The following is a 27,706-nucleotide window of genomic DNA, read 5'->3' on the forward strand; positions in this document are numbered from 1 at the left end:
GCCTTAGCCTCCACAGGAGACACCCATCTAGGGGTTTTGTTTTCCAACAGATCTTTGTATCTTATCCAAACATTAAACAATGCCTTTCTAACAATGTGGTTTTTAAAGGCCCTATGCAGCTTAATTTTATCATACCATAGATATGCGTGCCAACCAAATGCATTATTAAAACCTTCCAAATCCAAAATGTCAGTGTTCTCGAGGAGCATCCACTCTTTCAGCCAGCAAAACGCTGCTGCTTCATAGTACAATTTTAAGTCCGGCAGGGCAAATCCCCCTCTTTCTTTGGCATCTGTCAATATTTTAAATTTTATTCTGGGTTTTTTGCCCTGCCAGACAAACTTCGAAATATCTTTCTGCCACCTCTTAAAACATTCCATCTTGTCAAGAATCTGCAAGGTTTGAAACAAAAATAACATTCTAGGCAATACATTCATCTTAATTACTGCAATTCGGCCTAACATTGATAATTTCAACTTTGACCATATTTCTAGATCTTTTTTAATTTCTGACCAACATTTTTCATAATTATCCTTATACAAATTCAGATTTTTAGATGTCAAATAAACCCCTAGGTATTTCACCTTCTTAACCACCGTCAGCCCTGTCTCCTCTTGGAATTTCTCCTTCTCCATATCTGTTAGGTTTTTTCCTAAGACTTTAGTTTTTTGTTTATTCAACTTAAATCCAGCTACCTGGCCAAACTCTTGGATTATTTCTAACACCTTTTTTGTACTAGTGTTTGGCTCTTGCAATGTCAATACTAGGTCATCTGCGAATGCTCTTAACTTGTAATGTTTAGCTCCGACCTGTACACCTTTGACCTGCTGGTCATTTCTAATCATATTCAGCAACACCTCCAGAACCGAAATAAAAAGCAATGGGGAAATTGGGCACCCCTGTCGTGTTCCTTTTTCAATCTTAAGTTCCTCAGTTATTACATTATTTACAATCAACTTAGCTTTTTGTTCAGAGTATATTGCACCCATACCATTCTCAAAACCTTGGCCTACCCCCATCCCATGAAGATTCTTTTTCATAAAACTCCAAGAAATATTGTCAAAGGCTTTCTCCGCGTCCACAAAAATCAACACTGCTTTAGAGTTTATATCCACCTCTAACTTCTCCAAAATATCTATTATGTTCCTTACATTATCTGCTAGGTGTCTTTTTGGGAGAAAGCCTGCTTGGTTCTTATGAATCTTTTCCATCAACACTTTTTTAAATCTTTTTGCCAAAATGTCTGCAAAAATTTTGTAATCCACATTAAGTAGTGATATTGGGCGGTAGTTCTTCAATTGAGTCTTTTCAGTCTCTGTCTTTGGTATGAGTGAGATATGTGCTTCGGCAGCACATATACTAAAATTGGAACGATACAGAGAAGATTAGCATGGCCCCTGAGCAAAAGGGTTTTCTTGTGTGTGTGTTTGTTTGTGGCTGATTAGCTGCTCTCCCTGTGTAAAGGTCAGAGGGGGCAGGGTTTCTGCGGCACGCGCAGTTTGATCCATCTTTTAGATTTAGGGGAGCTAGTCTCAAACGCTTGTTGGGGGAGACCTAGGTTTTTGGGGGGGGGTTATTTGTCCTGTCTTCACGCTTTTTAAGATGGAGGACCGCTGTAGCCACCCCCAACGACACGTTCTCAAGATGGAGGGGGAGGGAACAGCTGCAGTCGCCTGCAGTTCCTGCGCAATGTTTGCCATCTTGCCAAAGGTTGCAGGCAGCTTTACCTGCAGCAAGTGCATGTTGATTGCCCTCTTAAAAGACAAAGTCCAGCAACTGGAGGAACGTGTAGCTACGCTCTAAAGAATTAGAGAGCTGGAGCTCTACTTGGAAGCAACAGAGAACACCGTCTCCACCAAGGAGGAGACAGGGGACACCCCTGAGAAGGAGGCTAGTTCACCAACACAGGTGCCAGATATATGGAGAAACGTGACTCAAAGAAGTAGGAGGCCCAGGGTTCGCTCTGATTGTTTAGAAATACACAATCACTTTGATGTCCTCTCCCCTAGCATGGAAGACGAAGAACAGACTCCATTCGAGGATCTCTCCCTCATTACAGTCGATCAGGTATATGAAGACGATCAGCAAAGTCAGTCCTCAGGGAATATGCAGGCGACCTTGGAACGGACAGCTCACGGAAGAACCCCGACCAAACCTAAGAGGAGGCGTGTAGTGGTGATAGGGGATTCCCTACTGAGGGGAACAGAAGCAGCGATCTGTGGGCCTGACAAGATGTCTCGGGAGGTGTGCTGTCTCCCCGGGGCTAAGATCCAAGATGTAACTGAACGACTGCAAGGAATCATAAAACCCACTGACAAATACCCCTTCCTCTTGGTTCATGTGGGAACCAATGACACTGCAAGCAATAGCCTCCAGAAGATCAAAAGAGACTACGAGGCTCTCGGCAGGAAATTGAAGCAACTAAATGCACAAATTGTCATCTCATCTGTCCTCCCAGTTGAACGATGTGGCCCAGGGAGAGAGGGAAAAATAGTGGAAGTGAACAGCTGGCTTCGCAAATGGTGTAAACAGGAACGGTTTGGATTCTTAGATCACGGACTGCAGTTTCTTGAAGATGGACTTCTGGCAAGCGATGGGCTGCACCTCACAACGGTTGGGAGGAATGTTTTTGCCAAAAATCTCAGAAACCTCATCAGGAGGGCTTTAAACTGACTAACGTGGGGGAGGGAGACAGTGCTCCTGAAGGTAGGAGTCTATCAATTGATGAAGATGATCATCCAAATGTCATAGACCAAATGGAGCAAACAGCATGCAGACCTAGTGGTGGGAGGAAAAAATCCTTAAATAAGAGACACGGGGGAATGATTAATGGACTTCAATGTCTGTACACTAATGCGCAAAGCATGGGAAATAAACAAGATGAGCTTGAGCTCTTGGTACAGCAAACTAAATATGACATAACAGGCATCACTGAAACCTGGTGGGATAAGTCCCACGATTGGAATGTAAAAATGGGGGGATACAATCTATTTCAGAGAAACAGACCAGACAAGAAAGGAGGAGGAGTGGCGTTATATGTCAGGGATGTGTATACCTGTGAAGAGATCCAAGATTTAGAACCTCAAAGCCAAAGTGAGAGCATTTGGGTCAAAATTAAGGGAGAGAAGAATAACAGACCTCATTGTGGGAGCTTACTATAGATCCCCAAGCCAAACGGAGGACATAGATGATGCCTTCCTGGAACAGATGGCCAAGCATGCAAAAGGAAGGGAGATAGTAGTAATGGGGGACTTCAATTACCCGGATATTTGTTGAATGTCAAACTCAGCCAAGAGCATAAGGTCAAACAGATTCCTCACTGGCCTTGCAGACAACTTCATTGTCCAGAAAGTGGGAGAAGTAACAAGAGGAACAGCCATTTTAGATCTGGTCCGAACCAATGTTGATGATCTGGTTAGTGGGGTAGAAGCGGAAGGATCATTAGGCGCGAGTGATCATGCTCTTCTGAAGTTTACTATACAGCGGAAAGGAGCAGCCAAGCATACTAGGACTCAATTTCTTGACTCTAAGAAAGCCGACTTCATAAAACTTAGGGAAGTGCTGGGTGAGATCCCATGGACAGTAATACTAAAAGGAAAGGGAGTTCATGATGGCTGGGAGTTTGTTAAGAGGGAGATAGTAAAAGCACAACGTCAGGCAATACCAATGAGACGGAAACATGGAAGGTGCCTAAAGAAGCCAGGGTGGCTATCTAAAGAACTTTTAACTGAGTTAAGATTAAAAAAGGATGTGTACAAAAAATGGAAAAGGGGGGAAACCACCAAAGAGGAATTCAAACAAATAGCCAGCACGTGTAGTCACAAAGTCAGAAAAGCTAAAGCACAGAATGAACTCAGGCTTGCTAGAGAGGTTAAAAGCAACAAAAAAAGGTTTTTATGGGTATGTCCGTAGCAAAAGGAAGAACAAAGAAACTGTGGGGTCACTCAGAGGAGAAGATGGTGAAATGCAAACAGGGGACACAGAAAGGGCTGAACTCCTCAATGCCTTCTTTGCCTCAGTCTTCTCCGATAAAGAAAACAATGCCCGACCTGAAGAATTTGGAGCAAATGAGGAAACACAGCCCAGAATAACTAAGGAGATAGTACAAGAATACTTGGCTAGTTTAGATGTATTCAAATCTCCAGGGCCAGATGAACTGCATCCAAGAGTATTAAAAGAACTGGCAGATGTGATCTCAGAACCACTGGCAGTCATCTTTGAGAATTCCTGGAGAACAGGCGAAGTCCCGGCAGACAGGAGGAGGGCAAATGTTGTCCCTATTTTCAAAAAGGGGAAAAGAGAGGACCCAAATAATTACCGCCCTGTCAGTCTGACATCAATACCAGGGAAGATTCTGGAGCAGATCATTAAGCAAACAGTCTGTGAGCACCTAGAAAGGAATGCTGTGATCACCAATAGTCAGCATGGATTTCTGAAAAATAAGTCATGTCAGACTAACCTAATCTCGTTTTTTGACAGAATTACAAGCCTGGGAGATGAAGGGAACGCAGTGGATGTAGCCTACCTTGATTTCAGCAAGGCATTCGACAAGGTGCCCCATGATATTCTTGTAAAGAAGCTGGTAAAATGCGGTCTTGACTATGCTACCACTCAGTGGATTTGTAACTGGCTGACTGACCGAACCCAAAGGGTGCTCATCAATGGTTCCTCTTCATCCTGGAGAAGAGTGACTAGTGGGGTGCCACAGGGTTCTGTCTTGGGCCCAGTCTTATTCAACATCTTTATCAACGACTTGGATGATGGACTCAAGGGCATCCTGATCAAATTTGCAGATGACACCTGTCAGAGCTGCTCCCAGATCCTAGCTCACAGAGGATCACGCTAGCCAGCGTGCACTTTATAAAAGTCTTTATTGAGTTACAGTTTCCATTTCCAAGCTGCCGCGTGCAGCTCTACGTCTTATAAGCTAGACTGGCGAAGCTCCGTCTGAGTCTCCGCCCCTTGTACACCAACTGAATACCCTAGCCTTACTCCACCTTTTCCGCCTGACCGTTCTTCTCTGGGTCCCTCTGCCCCCGTGGTCTCTTCCTTCCTGGACTCTTCTGACGCTGACCCCCCGGACCCTCCTGTCTCCTTGCGCCGGGCTTTAGGACCTGGCTCCCTTTCCGGGCTGCTCACTGCGCCGCCTTCCTGTGCATTTGAACTTGGCGCGCGCGCCCAACCTTCCACTTTCCGCTTGACCGTTTCTTTGCTCTCCGATGGAGGTGTGGCCACTCCTGACTCATGCCCTCCCCCCTGCTGCGAGCTGCCAGAGCTCGATACCTGGCGCCTTTCCTCCCCACTGCGCTCTGTTGGTGACGCTGGCCCCGATTTCCAACTGCTGCCCTCTGAACCCTCTCTGGACCCTTCTTTCTGGGGTGTCCCCCTAAGCTCCCCCCTTGCCACTGGCGCTCCTTTCTGTGAATCTTCTGATTCACTGGACAGGCTCGGAGATCTCGGGTCGTCGTCGTCACTCATCTTTTCTTCGGACTCCTCCCCCTCGCTCTCTGTTTCCTCCCTTGCCCTCGCCTCTGCTCCTGAACCCCTGACAACACCAAACTGGGAGGGGTGGCTGACACCCCAGAGGACAGGATCACACTTCAAAACGACCTTGACAGATTAGAGAACTGGGCCAAAACAAACAAGATGAACTTTAACAGGGAGAAATGATCCCTGAAGTGCTCCAAGCAGGAGACGGCCCAAGCCATTCTGGTGAGTGATGGGGGGGGGGGGTGGAAAGGGTTGTGCATCTGTGTAGAGGAAGACCCTGCCGGCTTAGGGCATGGGGTTGCCATTCCACTGCAAAGCCAAGCCTGGTGTTTGGGGTCAGAGCTGATTTTCCTCCTCTTCCAGGACATCTTGGGGCCCTTGGAACACTTCAGGGATTGCCCCCTGACCCTGGCCCTTGCCTTGGAGGCCCTCCTCCAGCTAAGGTGAGTGGGGTCTTTGGCGTGGATGGGGTTGTGGGTGGGGGGCAGAACCCCAGGGGGAAAGAGCAGGCGGGAGGGAGAAGGGGCAAGGGAGACTCTAACCCTCTCCCTTTCATCTCTGCAGCACCATGAGGCCCAAATTCAGCTGCGATATGATCAGTGTGATCCTGCACAGGACGTTGGAGGCCGTGCTGAATGGGGCCGAGGAGGAGGAGAGAGAAGTATGTCCTTGGTTTTGACTTCCCTTCACAGGCTCTTTCTTCTTCTTCTTCGTCACACACTTGCAGAATCCAACCCAGCGTTCACACTCTCTTCTCTCTTTTCCCACAGGAACTGAAGAGGCACTTCCGGCTCCTGCTGGGGAGTCTCCTTATGGAAGCCCCCAACCCTGGCACCCTCCTCCACCTTCTCAGCATAAGTGTCCCGATGGCATCAGGGGTAGTTTTAGGGTTGCCCCCCCGTCCCTTACCCAATGGACTGCCCCATTTCTGGGGCACAGAGCCTGTTTGGCCCCCAATTTGGTCCAAGACCAAAGCTGGCAAACCCTCATGGTCCAGAAGTGCCAGGGACTCCGTGGTGGGGGCAGTGGGGGCTGCTTTGGCCCAGACTGGCCCCTGACTCTGAGATGCTCTTTCCTCCTGCAGGACCTCCGAGGATATGCCCTGGGGAAAGTGGGGAGGCTCAAGAACTAGCGGCCAGCAGCATTTCCTTGCTGCTGGCCGTTGCCCGGAAATACCCCAACCTCAGAGTAAGTACCTTGCCTTCTTCTATTCATTTCTTTGGTTAATTTCACCCCCCCCCCCAGATCACATCCCCAAGTGATCTTTAGCACAGATGATGTGGTGTGTGTCCCTGGGGCCCAGGATGAGGCCAGAGGCTTTTCCTGCCCCCTTTCCTGCTGCTGCTGCTGCTGCTGCCCTTCCACCTCTGCCCAGGAGGCTGCAGGGCCCAGGGAGGTCCTCTGGAACAAGGGATTGGGCCCAAGACAGAGGGAGACCCGTCCTTCCAGGTGCTGCTTCTGTGCTCTCTTGCTCCCATCTGACCCCGATTTTTCTTTCCTCTGCAGATGACAGTAGTTCGGCCGGACCTGGCTTGCTTCCGCCTGAAGCCGCAAGAAGGTAAGCGCCACACCTTGGAGACAGCGACCTTTGACTAAAGGCCTGTGGGAAAATCTCATTTTCATTCTCTTCTCATTCTCTTCCATCCAGATGACATCATCATTGAAGATATATAAGTAGTGCGGACCTCGGGCTCCACTGGACACCCGAGAGAGGCCAACATCCAAATGCACTCAGCAGGTAAGACTTTCTCAAAAGCCCACCTGTAGTTAGAGATGCCCTGTTTCATCTGTGAGAGAAGCAGGCACTCCTGGCGACCTGCTTACCTTTTTTCTCTTGCAGGTGACAGAATGATGCCGGCAAGACCGCCTTCTCCATCTTTTTATGGCAGCAGAAGGGAAGCAGTGGCTGTGGGACCAGATCAGGTAGGGGGAAGCTGCCTTGGGGGGACAGAGGCCAAGGGGTGGAACGGTGTCATGGACTGGTTGTGCACAGAGGAATGGTGGGAGGAAGCAGGAACCAGGAAGGGAAGACGTCTCAGAGCCCAGGCTGTGGAGGGGGGACAAGGAGGAGCAGTCAGAGGGAGAAGAGGCCGGGGAACCAGGGAGGGAAGCCAATGGGTCTCAAACCCTCGGTGAGTGAGGGACTTTCCCGTGTCAGCAGATGGAGCGGACAAGATCCAGAGAAAGCTGTTTGTGCACATGCCGTAGAGGGAAGCCAGGGGCCGATCTGATTCTAAACCTCCGCTGCCTCATGGGATGGCTTCAGGAGAAGAACAGGCTCCAGAGTAAACCCTACACAGATGCAGAGTGGAGTCCCTAGGATGGCTGGGTGGCATTTTGTAGGCCTCCTTCTGGCAGCTCCTGCAGCCCAGCTGGTGCCTTGTGCCTTGCTCTTCTTTCCTCTGGACCACCTCAGGGAGGCCGGGGGGGGGGCGGCTCTGGGCACAGGGTTGACCCCTTAGTTTTGACAAAAGACAGGAGAGGGCAGGGGACAGAGAGAGATCTGAAAGCTGTTAACATTATTTTGCCTCAAAAGATTTCATGGAATTTTGGGTTTTTCCATTCCTTAGGTTATATGATCTATTCCCTGTGTAACTCCACGTGTCAAGAAGAAAAAGAACTGGAAGAGAATGGAATAAAAATAAATATTTTTTAATGGATTTTGAATAAATGCACAATAAATTGTTACTGTTTTGAATTTCATTGTGTTATTGTCTTCCATTGATCTGGACACTTTTGTTGTTGCAGCCTGAAATAGCATTAGCATTTTTTGCTGCTGCGTCACTCTCAGGTTGATTCATGTTAAGCTTGTGGTCCACTAAGATCCCTAGATCCTTTTCCCTACTAGCAAACCAGTGTCCCTCATCTTTTATTGGTGCAGCTGCTTCTTCCTGCCAAAGTGCAGAACCTTAGATTGACCAGAAGTCCTCTTTGCTCGCCTTCAGGGTGTGACCATGTCGCAGTCAGTGCTGTGGTAGCTCTGTGTGGCATTAACACAGTTCAGTGCAATTGCCTGGCAACAATCCAGTCCAGCTGGTGCCAGTGACTTGAGATCTAAGATCTCTCCAGGACACTGAGTGTTTTGCCTTGGTAGAGCATACCATGTTCGTGACATAGAGGCTGTGGTATGAGCACAGTTCAGATAGCCTTTGTCCGTTCTTGTTCAGGTCCCGATACCAAGGGGCCTCTGCGGTTATGTCAGCTGTGATGAACTCTTTCAGCAGGAATAGTAATAGTAACAATAAGAATAATTTTATTATTTATACCCCCCCCCAATCTGGTTAGGTTTCCCCAGCCACTCTGGGCAGCTCCCAGCAGAACACTAAAAACAGAATAAAACTTCAAACATTAAAAACTTCCCTAAACAGGGCTGCCTTCAGATGTCTTCTAAAAGTCAGAGAGTTATTTCTTTGACATCTGCTGGGAGGGCGTTCCACAGGGCGGGCGCCACTACCGAGAAGGTGTTTGCAGGCTCAAGACATCCTGGTCTAGTTCCTCGCAGAACTTGTTCTTGATCGGTATATCAGAGCACACATCTGTGGAGCGTAGGGAGCATATGCCATGATTTATTGGTCCATAGATGGTCTTTGTGGCTTTAAGGAAACTCTGTGCATCATGAGTGTCAGCTAAGTGCTGGATCTCTTGAGCATTTTTTATCTTCCAGGTGTTCTTTAGTTCTCTGGTTCTTCTTTGAACCTCAGCCTTAGCATTGGCATAGGTTTTTTTCTTAGTGGCTCAGTTTCTGTCTCTTTGCCAGATCTGAAAAGCCTTCCTTTTCTTGTCAATAATGTGTTCAATCTCACTGTCATTCTCATCAAACCAGTCCTGGTGTTTCTTGGTTTGGTATCCAATAGTTGGTTCACCGGCTGCAATAATGATGTTTTTAGCTTGGTCCAGAGTTCCTCAATGTTATCAGGGAATTCTGAATGCGGATGGTCCTTAAGAGTCGTTTGGAAGCAATCCCACTTAATAGGATCTTGAAGGGCTTGAGTGTTCATTTCGTTCATTTGAGTGTTCCTTTTGCGCCTTGGTTTCCTTCCTTGAAGCCTGCGTTGAGGATAGCCATCGTGGAGCATAATAACCGGTGATCTGTCCATCAGTCGTCAGCACTCGTCATAGCTCTGGCAAGGAGCACATCACGGCGATCTTCAACTCAGACAATTACATAATCTGAGAGGTGCCAGTGGTTCAACCGAAGGGGCCAATGAGATGCACCAAAGCCTTCCTTGTCAGCCCAGACTTACAACCCTGCGAGGTAGGCAGGGTTGAAGAACCACATCTGACCACAGGTCTCAAGGTGGATCTCTTTCTGGGCTGCCTCTGAAGGCAGTTCAGAAGCTTCAGCTGGTGCAGAATTCAACAGCCACATTGCTCACTGAGGCAAGACAGCTTGAGCATCCTGGCCCGACTGTTCCAGCTGCCAATTAGCTTCCTAGCCCAATTCAAAGTGCTGTTTTTGACCTATAAAGCCTTAAATTTAACTCAGGACCACAACACCTGAAGGTTGGCAGCAAGAGAATTGGCCACAAGACTATTGTGGTTTTTGTTGAAAGGATTAATATATTTGGAAACAGAGAGATTGATGTACTGTTTTATTGCACATTATTGCCCTACCATGCTCTGCTGTTCTAATGCTGTTGGGATGATGGACATGTTCACTGTGCAAAAGTGGTGCACAAATAAAGCTACAATCTATGTGCCTGTGTACACTTGCACAGGTAGGTGCGTTGCCACCCAGGACCACCCCCCTGCCCATCTGCAGTTGAAACTCCTGGTACGGAACTGGCTGTGGAAGCAGCCAGATGTTAGGCCCCAGAGGCCAGGAGTCTCTTCGTGGGCAGAACTTGTCAGGTCCAAGCAACCTTGCACACCTCCCGTCAGCAGAGGGTGAGCTGAGACTAACAGATGGGGGAATACACTCTGTGATCTCACTGGAAGGACAGATCCTGAAGCTGAGGCTCCAATACTTTGACCACCTCATGAGAAGAGGAGACTCCCTGGAAAAGATGCTGATGTTGGGAAAGATTGAGGGCACAAGGAGAAGGGGACGACAGAGGACGAGATGGTTGGACAATGTTCTCGAAACTGCAAACATGAATTTGACGAAACTGAGGGAGGCAGTGGAAGAGAGGAATGCCTGGTGTGCTCTGGTTCATGTGATCACAAAGAGTTGGACATGACTAAACAACTAAACAACAACACACTCTGTGGTCTCTCTTTCACACACACAAGGCAGGCTTGAGAAACTAGCTCCCCATGTAAGGCATAGAATTCAAAGCCATATTTGTAAATATGAAGAAAATGTAAGTAAAGAACCATTTTTTTCCTGCTTCCCAATGGGACGTGTCTTTTATTTACTCTTTTAAGCAATGATAGTGATGCGTGAATGAGACTGAGGTGGTGGAGGAAGAATTGGTTAGATCCAGCTTCCAAGTTTTTACCTCTGCTATATAAACTATAAGCCAGTTTTATTTTTTAAAACCCAAGAGAACTTGCACAGATGTTGTCTCTTACAGCCTGTAGTGCTGGTGGCAGATGCAGAAGGCACTGGGGAAGCAAAAGTATTAGAAACCTCTCCCTTCAGCATGTCACAAAGTCTCCAGAGCTTGTGTTACTGACTATGTGTCTAAATGACAACCAGGACTTGGTGGATAAACCACTAACTGGATTTCTTTTAGTGGCAGCACATAGAGTTATAGCCACATTCTAGAAGGACTTAAAAGGTGTGAACTTGAATGCTGGGTAAAGAATGTGGTGTATGGCCCTCATGGAAAAGCTGACTCACAAAGTAAGACTGGCAGAGGAACGAAGCCCAAATATACCTTTGCCTGAGAGGGGCAGAGCTTCATTTTGTTTACAAATTCTCCAGAAAACCGAAGACCAGTTTCAAAGGTTTAAACTAACTTGTGGATCACTTAATAAATAAGATGTGTACCATTGCAAGTTGTGGTTTTAATACGAGAATTCAGGTTTTAATAATGTATTTTGGGGGTATCTAGGGAAATAAAAAAAACTTTTCCCCAGCTGTCAGATGCTTCAACTGCACTGGAGTGGTTATTTTTCTAATGAAAAAATATACGTACACATATAAAATCAACTCAATAAGATAACTATATATATATATTATAAAGTGCAGTTATAATATATAAACTATATATATTATAAAGTGTATATGTTCGCACACAAAGTTTAGAAATAACCTTATTCTTTTTAAAAAGATCTGCTGCTAGTTTCATTGGATTGGAGCATCTGAGCAACTAGGTTTCAACCTTACTTTCTTAATGTTGCTTCTCTGAAAAAATCTGTTTTTCTTTGGAAGGATAAGAAAATTGCCATACATGCAACACAACATTTTTTTCCATGTGGCATGTACTGAAAAGTCATAGATGAAGACAGCAGCAGTAGTAGGGAGAGTGAGTGCAGTTACCTGCTATTAAACAGATACAGAAGTATGATAAATTGTCTAAGGCAGTGCCAAGAAGATACACTGGTTTGGTATATCCATAAAATAAGGGCTGGGAACATTGGTGGGCCTGGATAGAATGCCTGAGTCATAAATGGTGTCAACATGTGCATTGTAGGGGAGGGGATGATATAGGCCTACTTTTGGGAAGTCATCAGGTATTGGAGCAGGCAAACATTTTCCCGATTCTAGGTTCAGGTGTCTTATAAAGGGTTCACAACATGGTATTTCTTGCTCCTACTGGAACCTTCAGCGGCTAGCTTCCCACCTCTCTCTTCCCACCTCTTATCAGTGCAATCTGATGCATGTCTACTCAGAAGGAAGTGCTATTGCATTAATGGGGCTCACTTCCAGGTAAGTGTGTATAGTTCTGCAGTTTAAAACTCTCAAAGGTTTGTCTTAGAGCAGGGATAACTGATCTGGGACTATCCAGATTTTGCTGGGAGTTGGGAGTCCAACAACATCTAGAAGGCACCTGGCTACCTGCACCTGCCTGAGACACAAGTAAGAACACTTGCTTCTCACACCCAAATTTCCCTTAGCAAACCTGATGAAAAACCATTGCACCCTAATAAGATGATAAAAACATGTTTAGCATTAAGTGATGACGACAAACAAAAAGAGCAGAACCTGTCACAGAGCCGACTTAACACTTTCTTGGGCATGGTCCCAGTTCAACCTGCGCACTGCAGCATTTTTATTTGTTTACTTACCCACTTATATGCCTAAATGGCTTGTAAGCAGTTTGGCATTCTGGGTTTTGTAATCTCAAAGAAAAAGAAAAACAACACAGGTGACGAGAGAATAACCGTTTTATTAAAGCTACAGTACACTCCGTTTAGTTTAATACTGATTTCCCTGCTTTTTTCCCTAACCCTTTTATACATTCATTACTCCAAATTTCCAACAATTACATTAAATTGTACTCATATGCCAAATACTGTCTGTAATCTGGAGGAAAAATACATCAGAGGTGCGCGCATATATATATATATATATATATATATATATATATATATATTTACACACACATACACACAAAGTTATACAAGAGTTAAATTCCTCTAATGTACAGAGAGCAGGGAACATATAGCTTCTCTTTTTTACATTTGTTTTTGAGACATTCAAAAGAAGAGAGACCTAAACCAGCTTAAGTGGTGTCACCTTGACCTGGGTTCAGTGACCCACAGCATTAACTCCATCAGAAATTTTACGTCCACTTCAACGCATGGCACGATTTCACCCATAACAGCACAAGCCTGTTGGTTTTACATTTTCTTCATTTCATATAAGGTTTTTTTTGCTTCTTAGAAAATCCATAATTCTTAAATATTGAATTTTCTGTTTTACATTCATCTGGAACTAAATTCAGACCAAGGGGGAAATAAATAAATTATTTGTTCATTTAAAAAGTCTTGATTTGTGAATGGGCTTTGATAAAAACCTTTTACAGGATACAAATTTGCTGATTTTTTTTTCTTTTTTTGCAAACACACACAAAATAAACTCAGTCAGAAAAAATCTCCCAAGATTGAGGCTATCTAAAGTTATTAAATCAAGTGACTGTGCTGTGCACAAAGGTCCTCTGAGGAGTTCAGATGAAAAGAAGCACTAAAGACAACAAGAATTTTTCAAAATATAAACCTTTTTCTTAAATATATTTATATATGTACTTATTATGTACAACTCTACAGAAGCTGAAAGAACGTGGAAAGGGAAGTCCGTCCATGTGCGCAGCTTAGAGGCTTTGTTATAAAAAGTTTCTGCACAGGAGCTTGTTGGCTTACCTGCTTCATGATATTTTTCTAAACAAAATTTCACACCATTAAGAAATCTTGCTGAAATAAAGGCACTACTGATCTCTAGGTAGTGCACCAGAGCTCACATATTCTTTGAACAAGAGATAACTGAGCAGTTGAAAATAATGAAGAAGAGCTCATCTCTTAACTCATTCCAGTGTTGAAAACTTTACAAAATCTAAAAACGTACAACTGCAGCTTTAAGAGCATAGTGCAAATATGAAAATTAACAGCATAATTTTAAGGTCTTTAAACAAGCTAAAACATAACTAGAGTGTTGCTGTTTCCCCCTTACAGCTAAACAACATGACATATGGGAAGTTCCTCTTTACAGATAATGCAAACCCAGAAGTTGGAAAAGAAAATGGCAGCAATCTGCCTAGTAAATTATTTATTTCTATTTTCATTTAACTTAGGGCGGTATAAAGTTATTTTGCTATGGAAGACCAAAATATCTCTATGTCTGTTGGTTGTGAAGAGGTTGGGGAGGGCAAGGGTGGCTGCCCTTTTCTTTCCGGCGCCATCAGCCCCTCAATGGCTGGGGGTGGGCACGGTCCGACTAATGCACAGAGCAAAGCTTCTTTTCCCTGGTCCTCTCCTGCATCAGAAGGTCTCGTCGTCATTGCAATTTGTAGCCCAGTGCCCAAACACTTCGCAGATTTCGCAATAGGGGCGCTCTTCCTTTCGGTTGCCATGGTAAGTCGAATGTGGAGGTTCGTCTAACGCCTGTGCTTGAGTCGGACAATCTTCAGTGTCATGGAGATCAAAACAGTCACAAATGTCACAGAAAAGGCGAGGCTTCTTCTTGATTTGGTTTTCTTCCTCACTGCCAAGATCAAAATTTGATAAGTAAGACTAGAATTTCATTATGTTTTTACAGAGAACAGTGATTCTAAAGAGACAGGAAATCTATAGGAAATAAAATAAATAATAATAATAATAATAATAATAATAATAATAATAATAATAATAATTTATTTATACCCCACCCATCTGACTGAGTTTCCCCAGCCACTCTGGGCGGCTCCCAATTGAGTGTTAAAAACAATACCGCATTAAATATTAAAAACTTCCCTCAAGAGGGCTGCCTTCAGATCAAAACACTCCCTGCTTTTGTACTGGTTTGGGAGGGTTTGGGCCAGCAGGCAAGATCATCTGCCTTTTGCAGAAGCTTTCCACACTTTACCTTGGAAACCTACACAGAAATACATTACTGCTTGTTGTGAACTGCAGAGATTTCTCATATCTCAACGTAATTGCGGGGGGGGGGGGAATAGAGATATAAACAGTCTGAAATTCACACCAAGGTTTTAGACTAATTTAAAAGAGGATTGTCCCGTGTCCTTGACTAGTCTGGGAGTCATGCACTAAAGAGAAACAGGGTTAAAATCTTAACTTGTCTATATCCTTGACAATTGTGGGTCAAAGTTTCAGCGAGTCTCAGATGGGGTAGCTGTTAACTCACTTCCTGCCATCTGTATGTGGGAATCAAATTCACTGGGCTGGAGGAAGTCAAAGCTCTATCCACACTGGCAGCATGAAAACAGTGGCTTAATCATGACACTCAGCTTAGTAAAGATGAACAGTAAATAAAGGTGCATGATGTGAATTAGTAATGACATAGCCATAGCATTTAAAAATCCTTTCTGGGCACTCAGAGGTTCCTCAGAAGCTTACCAAGTGTTTGTCAATTAGAAGGTCAATACTGGTGAAATAACTCCCCAAAGATAGCCTGCCCACCATAACTGTGTGGTGCACAGTTGCAAGAAGACCCTGGGGGTGTCTGAGGTCATCTCTCAATTGACCTAGTGGCCATGGGGAGGTCTAAAATGCTCACTCTGTGAGCCCCATGAACGGAGTGTGCACTCTGCAGATGGGCTAGGAGCCTCTGCAGTTCCAAGTTTCTTCAACAGGGTTACTTGCAAGTATACGGTTTGAAAACCACAGTAATACTTCAGGAATTTCTGGCTGGCATTTGATGAGGCCAGTTCAACAGCCTCAATTCTAAAATGCTACCAAGATTTCCAGCTGATATTGTAAGTAACCAACCTGTCATAATTAATAGCTTCTTCCTCATTGCCGTTGAGTGCTGCCTCAGACATCATTTCCACTTTCAATTTTAGTTCTTCATTTTTCCTTTGAAGATCCACGATCACTGAATTTAGAAAGTCAATCTGAAGGGTACATGGTGGAAGAAAGAAGAGACAGGATTATAAACTCAGAATATTTAAGCTGAAGGTTTTAAAAAACACAGCATGTGATGTAAGCAATGAATAGGGCAGAAATTGGGCACAGAAAGAAATTGTGCTGACTTAATTTATACATAGATAGAATGCTTGTAACTTTTATTTTTAAACATAGAACACTTTTAAGCATTAAACAAATATTAATAAACCTCATGGTAGGTAGAGGAGTGAATTGTCAGAGCTGGAAAACCGTAATGCACAGGATAGCAATTCTCTTAGATAAACATGTTTTGCTCTGATGACCTGTTTCTAGTATCATGACAGATTCTGTTTCCATTTTCTCAACACTATGCATAATTTTATACTCCCCTATTGTGCTCCCTCCCTTGTTTCTAAACCAAACGAAAAACCTTTCATAAAGGGGAATTTTTCCAGCCCCCTGGAACATTTTGGTTGTCTGCTTCTGGGTCTTTTCTAAGGAGACCTGTCAACTTATCCTGTGATAGCTAAGCTCACTTGGGAGTCTTTGGAGAGGGACTTGATCAAACCTTCCAGTATACACTCCATATGCTTAGAGAACCAGATGCCTCTGAGAAGGACATCAGCAGGGGATGAAGGCAGCAGCCGGGGACACAGAGGCTCCATGGAGCCACCATGACAAGGAGCTGCTCCTGCTCTTCACAAATCTCTCTAGTCACCCAAGTCACTGACAACCACTGTGTCTTGCTTTAGTGAATTCCATAAATTCTGCAGTGTGTGATGTAATCTCTTTTGCCTGTTCCGAATCTGCTTGGCAGGGGGTTGCACTCGATGGCCCTTGTGGTCTCTCCCAACTCTATGCTTCTATGATACTGCCAATTCATTTTATTGGGTTACCCCATATTCAAATCTTATGGACCATGGAGGATCCCTTTCCCCACACACTATTTATTCACTCTTTCCACAACATACATAAACTTACAGACCTCTGTCACATCTTCTGTTAGTCACCTTGTCTTTAAACCAGGGGTAGCTAAACTTTTTTGGGCCATAAGCAGCATTGACCAACAATCCTGAGAGCTGAAGTGTAAAAGTGGATGTGGCCAATTTTAATTTTTGTATGACTGGCGAGCCACAAAAAAAACTTTTGGCATCAAAGTAACTATGGGAGCACTCAGCAAAATAGAAAAGAAAAATGTAAATGATTTTTTTTTAAATTACTGGGATGCTTTGGGGGCAAAAAGAAAAGTGTTTTGCATCAGAAGACCTGTGGGAGCACCCAGAAAAAAACAGAAAAGAGTGTGTGTGTGTGTGTGTGTGTGTGTTTGTGTGTGTGTGTGTACCTGGAGTCCTTGTGGGGCAGAACAAGGCTTTTGGCATCACAGCAGGGGAGCACTAAAAGCAGTCAAAACTTGGCTTTAAGAAGGTAATTTTTATATTTTTTTTAAAAAATGACTAATTTTTGTTTTGGGGCCAAAAAATCAATTTGCTTAAATTAAAAGCCCCCAAAGCTGCAACCTTTTTGTGTCGGAGAATTCCCAATATTTTTTAAAAAACTGCCCCTTCTTTATTCCGATGGGTCTCCCCCCCCCCATGATATCTCTTTGAATATATGACACCCCCAAGTACTGTCCTCTGGCAGATTTCCTTAATAGTTAACCCTGGTGGTTCAGTATCCAAAAGGCTGGCTCACAACACCCAGGGCATCCTTCTAGGACAGGTGCCAATTTATTCATGTAAAAGTTCCCAGAATAGTGCAGGTTTCCTCCTTTACTTGGGTACAATCAAGGGGTGGTCCAGGAGAACAAAACCCTGGATCTTCTGCATGGATCCTGTCTCTCTGGGCTGTTTTATATACAGTTTACGCTGCTCTGCAGGACCACTGGGTGCACTGCAAAGTGCAGTACCAGTGAGACTGCAGCCACCTGCACTGGGTCTAGAAAATCCATAGCTCAGGGTAAGCTCTGGAAGCAAGAGCCGGGGTTCCCCCCCCCCACCCTGAAAGTGGCCCTAAATATGCATCTATCCATATCAATTAGCGTATGCCATTTTCTGCAACCTTGTGCCATGGGCCTGTGCCCCTAAGCTCAAATAGCCAGCACCCCCCTGTCTCTTTGCACTAAAGAGAGGACTATTCCTCTTACAGAAGGCAAAGCAGAGGAGAACCATGGGGCAGCCGCACAAGGGATAAGACAGTGAGAACTGCCCACAGCAAAAAGCTTGAAACTGACAAAGCTATTTAAAAAAGGAGAGAAAGTGGAAACAAACCATATGCTGATTGGAGAAAAACGTTCCCAGAGGCAGATGAAAGCAAGGGAAGGTGGGGGAAAGAAAAAGCAAGCAAGCATTAGTATGTTAATTATACTATAGTTATAATTAAGCCTATGTGAAGTGTATTACACTGAAGAAGCCCCGGCAGATACAATATCTAAGCTTGCCCTTCCAACCTTTTACCCCAGTTTGGGTGATGAAGCCTGGAAAAGGGGCTTTCCAGGGATTTCAGGAGGGCCAGGGCAGGAGCCTCTCTTTCTGCTCTCCAGAGCTGGGCTTCTGTAAAGGTTCCACACCGATGGGGACGAGTGTGCTCTTTGTCCCTGAGTCAGCAGGAGACCATTGTGTATCGGTTTATTTGTGTGTGTTTTCATTCTTCTTGTGTGGTGTGTCAGACCCTCAAAGTGTTCCTATTTTCCAGGGATGTCCCTGACTTAGAGAAGCTGCTCCGGTTTCTGATTTGATCCCGGAATGTCCCACTTTTCCTTGGGATGTCCCTATTTTCATTGGAGAAATGTTGGAGGGCAGGGAGATATGTGACCCCCCAAGCTGAAGGCAATCCTGTATAAGGAAGAGTTTTTTTAATGTTTAATGTTTTATTGTGTTTATATATATATGGGAAGCTGCCCGGAGTGGCTGGGGCAACCCAGTAAGATTATATGGAATGGGATGTCCCTATTTTCACCAGAGAAATGTTGGAGGGTGTGTGTGAGCCCTGAGTCTGTGTGTGCATGTCGGCCTTTGTGGGGTGTGTGTGTGTGTGTGAGGGAGACAGTGGGATACAGTCACTCTTGCTGTATCCAAAAAAAGAAGCCTGTAAAATCTGCTGAGCTGGTAGCTACCAGTTCCTAATGAAACTCATCACTAGGCTGGGTGATATTAGGTTTTTAACGCTGTGGTGCATCACCAGTCAAACATTGTGGTTTGGCGATATACCGCGATGCTGAGAAAAAGCTGCATTGGCCCCATCCCTTGAGGTGCTGGGTAAACTGCCACAGCTCTCACCCCAGGAGCTGAGGCTCTTTCACCCCAAAGTCTTGCAGGTCGGGGCCAATGCAGCTGGCCTAAGTCCGCTGCTCAGCTTGGGGGAGGCTCCCGCCTGACAGCCGAGTGAGCCAGACCACGCCCCAAGATGGAGGGAGCCCGGACAGGCTCCGCCAGCAGGGCTCCTTTGCCTTTGCTGGAAATGGGAAGGGGGCAGGCAAGCAACCTCCTTCTCCTTGGAGAAAGAGGCCGCTTGCTTGCCCCCCACCCAGCTGAGGGAGCCCCAGTCCTTCTCCCGCTTGCGCACTAGCAGCTGGGGAGTGGGAGCAGTGAAGGAGCGCCCCTACCCCACCAACGTATCGTGCGAGCCGGTGGCGGGTCCGGGGCTCCATAAAACTTCTTGGCTGAGGAGAGCCAGTGAGGAGAGGACAGCTGGCTCTCCTCAGCCAAGCAGTTTAACGACACATAGGGAGGAACAGGCTGTATTGGAGCCTCACCGATGCAGCTTGATTCTCCCTCTGCGCTGGTATGAGGGACCAACCATGATGTCGGTTTCACTCAGTGGTATATTGCTGGTGAAACCGCCGTGGCTCCTGAGTCCCACCAGCACCCAGTTACAGCTTGTTTCTCCTTTGCTGTGCTGGGTGCTGGAGGGGCTCAGGAGCAGCAGCAGTTTCACCAGCCATATACCACTGAGTGAAGTCACCATCGCAGTCTGGCCCTCATACTGGTCCTGTGCAATATGTCAATATATCACCCAGGCCTACTCATTGCCTTTTACCCAAGACAGATGCTTGGTAGTCAGTCTGCTCTGATTTGAGGCAGCTCTCCAGAGCCTAAGCCAATGATGGGTGCAGGGACCTTCTCCATGCCACAAAGTGGTCTGTTGCTGAGCTGCAGCCCCTCCCCATTCCAGTATGGGTGGAAAGTATCCATCACAAAAGGAATCAGGGTGCAGTGATTTTGCATATTATGGGGCAGGATTAGAAACTGATATGGATATGTTCTACCCGGACACTGAGGTCCAACGCTGAGGGCCTTCTGGTGGTTCCCTCACTGCGAGAAGCCAAGTTACAGGGAACCAGGCAGAGGGCCTTCTCGGAAGTGGCACCCGCCCTGTGGAACGCCCTCCCATCAGGTGTCAAAAAGAACAACAACTACAAGACTTTTAGAAGACATCTGAAGGCAGCCGTGTTCAGGGAAGCTTTTGATGTTTGATGCATTACTGTATTTTAACATTTTGTTGGAAGCCGCCCAGCCAGATGGGCGGGATATAAATAAATAAATAAATAAATAAATAAATAAATAAATAAATAAATATTATTATTATTATTATTATTATTATTATTATTATTAGGTTTTGGAGGCAATTTCTAATGTCTGATAATGCAATAATTCTACTCAAATACTTTCTGATCTGAGAAACGACAAATCTCACTGCTGATGTTAGGCCCAGCTCTTACTCCTGAGACATAGATTAAGTCACTGGGCCCAGAGAAGGGTCGGAAGGGAAGAGACGTGGTTCCACTACCAGAAATTAAGTACACCTGAGCAGCTCCTACATCCAGTCATACCTTTTTCACCCCCACCAGGGGCTCATCCTTCCCTCAGCCAGACAGGCACCACCATCTCTGGGATGCTGCCCTACCAATTGCTCTTTCACAGGTTGCTTTTCTTTATGCAAAATAAGACATCATTTTTCTTCCCCCCCCCCCCATGAGAAACAAATGAAGTAGGAGTCATCCCATGTTAATCGTACGCGTAACCAACCCGTGAAATGCTGCTTTGCAGCTGTCTATTTCTGCATGGGGCCAAGAGGGTATAAGAAATACCTGGCTTTCTTGGTTATTTTCATCCTGGAGGGCATCACTGGCTGTGTCATCTTAGAAAAGTAGAAGAAAAAAACACTCATGAAAATATTTCCAGCAAATAATCATTACTTATGTGCTGATACAACTGGAATTTAGGAGAGAACCAGGAGGGTGGGGTGGGGAATGGAGAGATATGAGAGAGGGAGAGAAAGAAAAGGAAATCTGGCCTCATATCTATACTCTGATTAAAACTTCCAGATTGGAGTAATGTAGTGAGCTGTACCTAAGACTGCCCCTGGAGGCTACACAAAATCTTCATGCCTGCTTTGAAACTGTAGCGTGGGTTACTGGTCTGGTTCTGAGCACATTTCAAGCTCCTCATTCTTACCTTTAAAGCTCAAAATGGCATGAAGGGACTCGGATACTTGGTTCTGCAAGAACCTGCCCATATATTAGGACAATGTTTGAAAACCCTGCTCCAAATCTCTTGCCTTCGGAAGTGATGTCTGAGGTGACCAGGGAATATTCTGCCATCTTTATTGAACCATGTAAAGACCTTACAAGGTTTTATTTTAGATCTTTTTTAAACCTGGTCTCCATATGCTTTTATTTGATTCCTCAGCTATAAAATGCTGCATTCTGCGACTTATTTTTCAAAGTATTTTGAAATCATAATCAGATCTCAAAGTGATTAGCTTACTAGAGTGAGTTAACAATAAATAAAATACAATTTTTGTTATAAGTGAAATTGATTGTTCAAGGAAAAGTAAAAGCACCAATTTAAACCACACACAAATCCCATATTCCTTTTAACAAAGGAGCAAATGCAGCAAAGTTGGAGGGATTTTGCAAAAGGAACATGGTTGAACCAGAAAACAGTTCCGGCTGCAAGTGATACTCTTGATGCAAACCCAAATTGGTCTACAAGTTAGTACTGCAGAGCATATTACATGGTGGGTGGTGTGGTGGTGAAAGGACTTAAACACAGACATGCAACAGGAGTGATGCATTGGATGGCAATATGAGGAAAAATACTCCTCCCCAATTATCTGAAACCATATCATCCCATCTCTCTGTTAAATGAATTTACTAGGTGCATAGAGTCTCATGCTACTTAACAGTATGGCAATATCAGCATTAAACTGATAATCAAAGTCTCTGACTATTGAAATGCCTTGCTTATTTCTGAGGGTGCTTTGATAAATGAATATGGGGACCATTATTTCAGGTTCCAGAGTTTTAAAGCCTGCAAGTTATAAATCTGAAACCAAATGCCTGCAAACCTATTGTTTGAAAATCCATGCATGAACAACTGAAGTAGCCCCACTTTTCTAAGGCAGGGAACTGACCAGCAATATCATTATGCCAATAGGCGCAAATGTACAGAGTAAGAAGATTGTCACCACATGCGACAACCATACATTCTGAGCAGTTTATTCCGTGATTACATGCCCACTGTAGCAACCCTTGGGAGAATGGTAATCTGTGTTCGCTCTCCAGTTAGAACAGGAGATGGTCATGGTTGCAGAGTGGACATCTGGGAGGGAAGGGAATTCAGGTCTATAAATTACACATCCACTCAAGCTGTTAAACTACTACCATGTGGTAACATTCTCACTGTTGAGTACAATATTAGGTTCAAAGGGCCTCTGAAGAGCTACAACCCCAAAGGGCTTCTCCTACTTTGTTTCCAAAGACACAGAAACATATCTGAGTACTACAGAATATAAGACAGTTATTTAGGATTCTGTTGCTGCTGGAATCCAGTGATGGTATCACCAACCACCTACGTCATGTGGCATCTCACCCTGAACTGAACTAATAAGTCACTTAAGTGATGCAGGTTTTTACCACCACACGAAGGGACTTAACTCTGTCATCCGATGGGATCTGAGGTGCCATATACCTTGCAGCCAACTCACTTTCAGCGAGCTGCACAGCGAAGATACAGCAAGCAGACCAGATCTGGTTTTACCTGAGGAGCCACGTGGCTGTTTCTGGCTCTCTCTGAGCTTCTGCTCCAGGTTCTTTACTTTTAGTTCAAGTTTCAGCTTATCAGACTCCAGAGACTGAACTACGGAATGCAAATTCCTCGCAGTGGCATTCTCTCCACGGAGCACGGTCACCTGCAAAAGTTAAACGAAGAGAGGACGCGGCGGCTCAGGGGAGGGAATCCTTTTCAGCCCGAGGGCCACATTCTTTGGCGGGGAACCTTTCAGGATCCATAATCACTTTCTGCTACTTCCCTTTCCATGCCCACAAATTCCTCTGCGCTCCTTTTTTTCCCCCCTGGTTGTGCGCATAAATATTTACAGAATGCACCTGAACTGAGGAATATATACATACTTCTGATCCCTCAGATTTGAGCAAAATTTGAACACTGCACAAGGAAACTACATAAAAAAAATTATACACCAGAAGTATTGAAAAGTGTGTGCTGAGAATTTACAATCGCTTTCATTTCTTTTTCAGCATGTTAGTAAGGGTGTTGTTGTTGTTTTTATTATTAATAATAATTTATTATTTATACCCTGCCCATCTGGCTGAGTTTCCCCAGCCACTCTGGGCAGCTCCCAATCGAGTGTTAAAAACAATACAGCATTAAATATTAAAAACTTCCCTAAACAGGGCTGCCTTCAGATGTCTTTTGAAAATAAGATAGCTGCTTATTTCCTTGACATCTGGTGGGAGGGCGTTCCACAGGGCAGGCGTCACTATCGAGAAGGTTCCCTGTAACCTCATTCTTGCAATGAGGGAACTGCCAGAAGGCCCTCGGCGCTGGATCTCAGTGTCCGGGCTGAACAATGGAGGTGGAGACCATCTTTCAGGTATAACGCTCCTTCAGGTGTTTCAGGAGCTTAGGCGTTTCCCGCAGCCGTGAGGGAGGCAAGCTGCGTGCCCGCCAGCCAGCTGGTTGGCAGGCGTGCAACTCCTCGCCCCCCAGCTGCTGTGGGAGACGCACGCTCTAGGGTGCATTTCCCACAGCAGCGTGGGGGGTGGGTGGGAACTGTGTGGAACCCAGTTCAGCTACTGATTGATTGATTGAGTGAAGAAATGGATAAAAGCCCTCCAACCAAACAATGACTCTCATCAGTGCAGGTAAGAATTTTTTTAAATTTTCATTTTTATCATCTACAATATTGTTTTATTTATTTTATAGTACAGTACATTGATTATTGTTTTCATTATATGGATAAATGGTCTCGTTAGATAGTAAAATTAATGTTAAATTGCTGATTTAGGGGTTGTTTTTAAAAGTCTGGAACGGATTAAACCATTTTGAATTTCTATGGGAAAGCACGCCTTGGTTTAAAAACACTTTGGTTTAAGAACAGACTTCCGGAATGGATTAAGTTCATAAACCAAGGTACCACTGTATTTGAAAGGTTTTTTAGACTGTATTTTTATATGTCTTATCCCATACCAGCCCACCTCATCACCCGAATTGAAGGGTATATTTTGCAAACCAGCTAAAAGTCAGCAGGCGGTGCTTCTAAAAATAGTACCTCATTTCTGAGCTTTTCCAGTTCTTCGTCTTTCTCTGTGATCAAGGCACTAGTAATACTGATGGATTTCTGCAAGGATGTTCTCTCTTCATCAATTTCTTTTTTTAAGTCAGATTCTCTAAAAGAGAGAGTCAAACGGTTTCATGAGTTAGGTGAAGACTTGCTCCATTAGTATTGCTTAAAAGGCCAAGTTGGGCGGGGGGAAGAGGTGGATTTTTTAAAACTATTATAGAAGTAGAAAAGGTTCTTATCAGAAGTTTCAGTTTGCTTACTGAGATTTAATACTTGGCAAAATTATTTGGGATTTTACAGCAGTAGAAATAAAGTGAAAAGTTTTACCTATGTAGATTCATGCCAGAATCTGCATATCATTGTATCCATTTGAATTTAAAGAAAAATGTTAATAGGATTGGGAGATAGAAAACTGAAAAGGAGGGGTAAGGTCGCATAGAGTGAGCCTAATTTCAGACTTTTGTTACTTCTTGGAACCATTATTAACAAGCAACGAAAAGTGCATGCAAAGCTCAGGTACACAGCTGTCATGCAAAGCAGGGGTGAAGCTGGACTTATCAGCTGGTCCTCACTAATTTCTGTAAACATCCACATTTCCAGAGAATGCACTTTTTGACCCAGAGTAACTGGGAGCGTATTAACAGAGGGTTGGTTGGTCCGTAACAAACTAAAACACAAATGTACAGTTCAAAGGGTTGTAAACTATTATTATTCAGCATATAAAAACACTAAAGACCTCTATTTTTTGCTTGCATCGCAACAAGTGGCTTCCTAAGCAAATAGCATGATAGATGGCTATGGAAAAAAACCCACCAAGGAGTTGGCTGAGGGGCCTTCAGAACACACTTGCCCAGCTGTGCGGCTGGAAGCTATTTACATTTGCCTGCATCTTAAAATTGGTTTTGTAGCATTTGGATGGTGGTGGTGGTGGTAATGTATTCCTCTCTCAGCATTCAGGGAAGGCTTGGCAGCTGAGGCTTTTAAGACTTTCTTCTTAAGCATTTGACATCCACTAGTTTTGATAAGAAACTTTTAAAGATGAAGAAGGCAGTCTGAAAATCCAGGCACAAGCACTTGACGTAGCCTAAGTTTACTAAGGGAGCTGCCACCAAACAGGGAACTGGTGAAGAAAACAAAGTTGCCTTCAGATTTGTTAAGACACTTGAAACACAAGAATTTAAATGCCTTGGCCTTCCAGTATTTCTGCACCACTGACTCAACGCGTGAATCACAGTGGGCCCTGCCCTTCGTAGCAAGTCTGACAGCCCCCTTGACTACTGTCTTCAGAAGGCCACAGGCCAGGGCCAGGACTTGGCTAAGAAGAGAGGAAGAGACACTTTGTGCAGGTCATTAAGCGCCCCTTCTGTCTTTTCCCTGATTCAAGCTGACTCCGCAGGGCTCCTTCACTGGCCTTCTCACCACCACAGCGAGCAACTGCTGCTGCCAGGACTGGCCCTTCCAGGAGGCAGAGTGAGGCATTTGCTGGGGGGGGGGTGGCTTTAAATGTGTGCCATGTGGTCTGCCCAGCGGCCCCTAAGCTAGCTTGCTGCTCTGCGGTTCCACCATGAATGCTGAAGTAAGAGCCAACTACCAGTCTAGCCGGGTTTTGTGCACAGAATGGGGAATGCACCACCTTGCCCTTTGCCTCAGGCAGCAAAATGGCTTGGGCTGCTCCTGGCTGCTGCTCTTCCTCCTGCTTCCTTTCTGCCACCTGCTTGCCTAATCGGCTGACAGGCAGCAGCCTCTGCTCCTGCCGCCTCTCATCCCCACGGCTGAGGGGGCCAGAGGAAGAGGCAGGTGAACCGCCAAGAAGGCTGCAATGGGGAAGAGCCAAGGGGGTCGTGTCAATGGGTTCATACTGGGCCCTCAGCAGATGACCAGCAATATCAACCCTTGAGGCAGCGCCCTGTTACTTTTCTGAACGCAGTCACAGAAAACAAGGCCTCTAAGAGCCACACTGAAAATAGCGGGATGCTACTGTGCAATTCCTACTTATTTAAATAGGGCCTGAATGGGAGACACTACGAATTGGTTCAATCCTTTTACTGGGAGAGTAGGCCTGTTTTTGTTCTTGTTTTTAAAGACAGCCAACAATTGCTATTGGAGGAAACTAAAATCGAGCAGAGGTAGCTAGAGAAAGAGAGAGCAAGAGAGTATCTCATGCACATCCAGATGGAGCAAAATGCAAACTGAAGAAAGGGATAATCAATAGCCCTAAACCAAAGGTTGTTAAGTGTCCATGGTATCTACAGTTAGTGAGAACCACGATAACCAGTGGGTGAAATACAGCACAGTCCTTGCAGGAGCCCAAGAAATATGGCAAAAACAAACAAACAAACAAACAAACAACAGTGATAATACATCACAGAATTCTATCTGAAGTTATGCAGATGTTTAGTCTTAGTCATGGAAGCAGCAACTGGAGAATCTGGGATGTACAGACATGAAGGCACACACCACAGCTGGGTCAGGGTTGTTGTTTTTTAAGACAGAGAAGGAATTGAAGAGAATCAAGCCACAGCCCCGAACAGCTGCCCAGAGTGTCTCTTCTAAATATCAGAAAGGCTGTCTTTTGTTCCAGAAAAGCTCCATGGCATTTAAGTCTGCCTTTGATTCTGCAGAATGCTTGTTGAGCACATGAGTGACAGCTCCTATATGTCAAGCATTGACCACTGGTCTGCTAAAACTAACAGCAGCATGCCTTGCATAATTATTGGGGTCGTCTGTGCATCACTGGGTATAACTGTGTGCATTCAGGGTATGTGCTTGAGTGTAAGTAAAAGTGTGTCCATATAGGTAAACTCTGCACACACAAAAAGCAAGTTATATTCACAATATTGGGCTAGTTTTGCATCATTTTTGCACTGGCTTACACAATTTGAGAAGAAAGGAAATGGCAGGAGGACACAGAGAAGAGTATAAGCTTCTCCTGACAACCATGGGGACTAGGAACTTGATTGAAAAGCAGAAAAGAAGAGCCAGGATTATTAAGATGCCAGTCTTTGCACTAGACAGAAAACATTGTGTTTCGGTGTGTGTGAGAGAAATGCACCTGATTTTGGAGGTGTTCACAGCTTATCATACAAGCTGTTCTTCTGGCCAGTGACATTCCACACTTCCACATTTCACAAGCCCTTCTGCAAGTGGGAAAGCACATGGCCAGTAATTACTTGGGCTGCAGTGCTTAGTCAGTTAAAAACTGTGG

General features: G+C 44.8%; 2 protein-coding genes and 1 long non-coding RNA gene across 42 annotated transcripts in view; 2 read left to right on the forward strand and 1 right to left on the reverse strand.

The window, feature by feature from the left end:
* The first annotated feature begins 5,476 nt into the window (after positions 1-5,476).
* LOC310694047 (uncharacterized protein) lies at positions 5,477-8,188 on the forward strand. 4 transcript variants are annotated; one of them, XR_014519493.1, is made up of 9 exons: positions 5,524-5,712; positions 5,854-5,933; positions 6,055-6,151; positions 6,261-6,345; positions 6,576-6,678; positions 6,997-7,048; positions 7,139-7,228; positions 7,331-7,413; positions 8,061-8,188. XR_014519493.1 is itself a non-coding variant. In XM_083476766.1 (8 exons), the coding sequence occupies exons 1-8, from the start codon at positions 5,667-5,669 to the stop codon at positions 8,067-8,069; spliced, it is 555 nt and encodes a 184-aa protein (XP_083332892.1). In that variant the 5' UTR covers positions 5,511-5,666; the 3' UTR covers positions 8,070-8,188. The 4 variants fall into 4 exon arrangements, 1 of the variants encoding a protein (XP_083332892.1); XR_014519492.1 differs by having other exon boundaries at positions 5,488-5,712; positions 6,261-6,678; positions 7,004-7,048; XM_083476766.1 differs by lacking the exon at positions 7,139-7,228 and having other exon boundaries at positions 5,511-5,712; positions 6,261-6,344; positions 6,575-6,678.
* A 4,559-nt stretch (positions 8,189-12,747) lies between these two features.
* CLIP1 (CAP-Gly domain containing linker protein 1) overlaps positions 12,748-27,706 on the reverse strand; it is a 107,793-nt gene continuing 92,834 nt past the window's right edge. For all 37 annotated transcript variants that reach the window (XM_083476648.1, XM_083476645.1, XM_083476650.1 and 34 more), the window contains 5 exons: positions 24,490-24,607; positions 22,959-23,109; positions 21,005-21,054; positions 15,802-15,926; positions 12,748-14,578 (listed from right to left, as the gene is read on the reverse strand). In XM_083476648.1, the coding sequence (XP_083332774.1) occupies positions 14,356-14,578; positions 15,802-15,926; positions 21,005-21,054; positions 22,959-23,109; positions 24,490-24,607 (667 nt within the window). In that variant the 3' untranslated portion in view covers positions 12,748-14,355. The remainder of the gene's footprint in view (positions 14,579-15,801; positions 15,927-21,004; positions 21,055-22,958; positions 23,110-24,489; positions 24,608-27,706) is intronic.
* Positions 16,780-17,619, forward strand: LOC310694066. The gene is made up of 2 exons (XR_014519515.1): positions 16,780-17,236; positions 17,281-17,619. It is a non-coding gene; the product is annotated as an uncharacterized lncRNA (long non-coding RNA).

The sequence above is a fragment of the Podarcis liolepis genome (assembly GCF_965112155.1).
Source record: "Podarcis liolepis genome assembly, chromosome: 15".
Taxonomy (NCBI): Eukaryota; Metazoa; Chordata; class Lepidosauria; order Squamata; family Lacertidae; genus Podarcis; species Podarcis liolepis.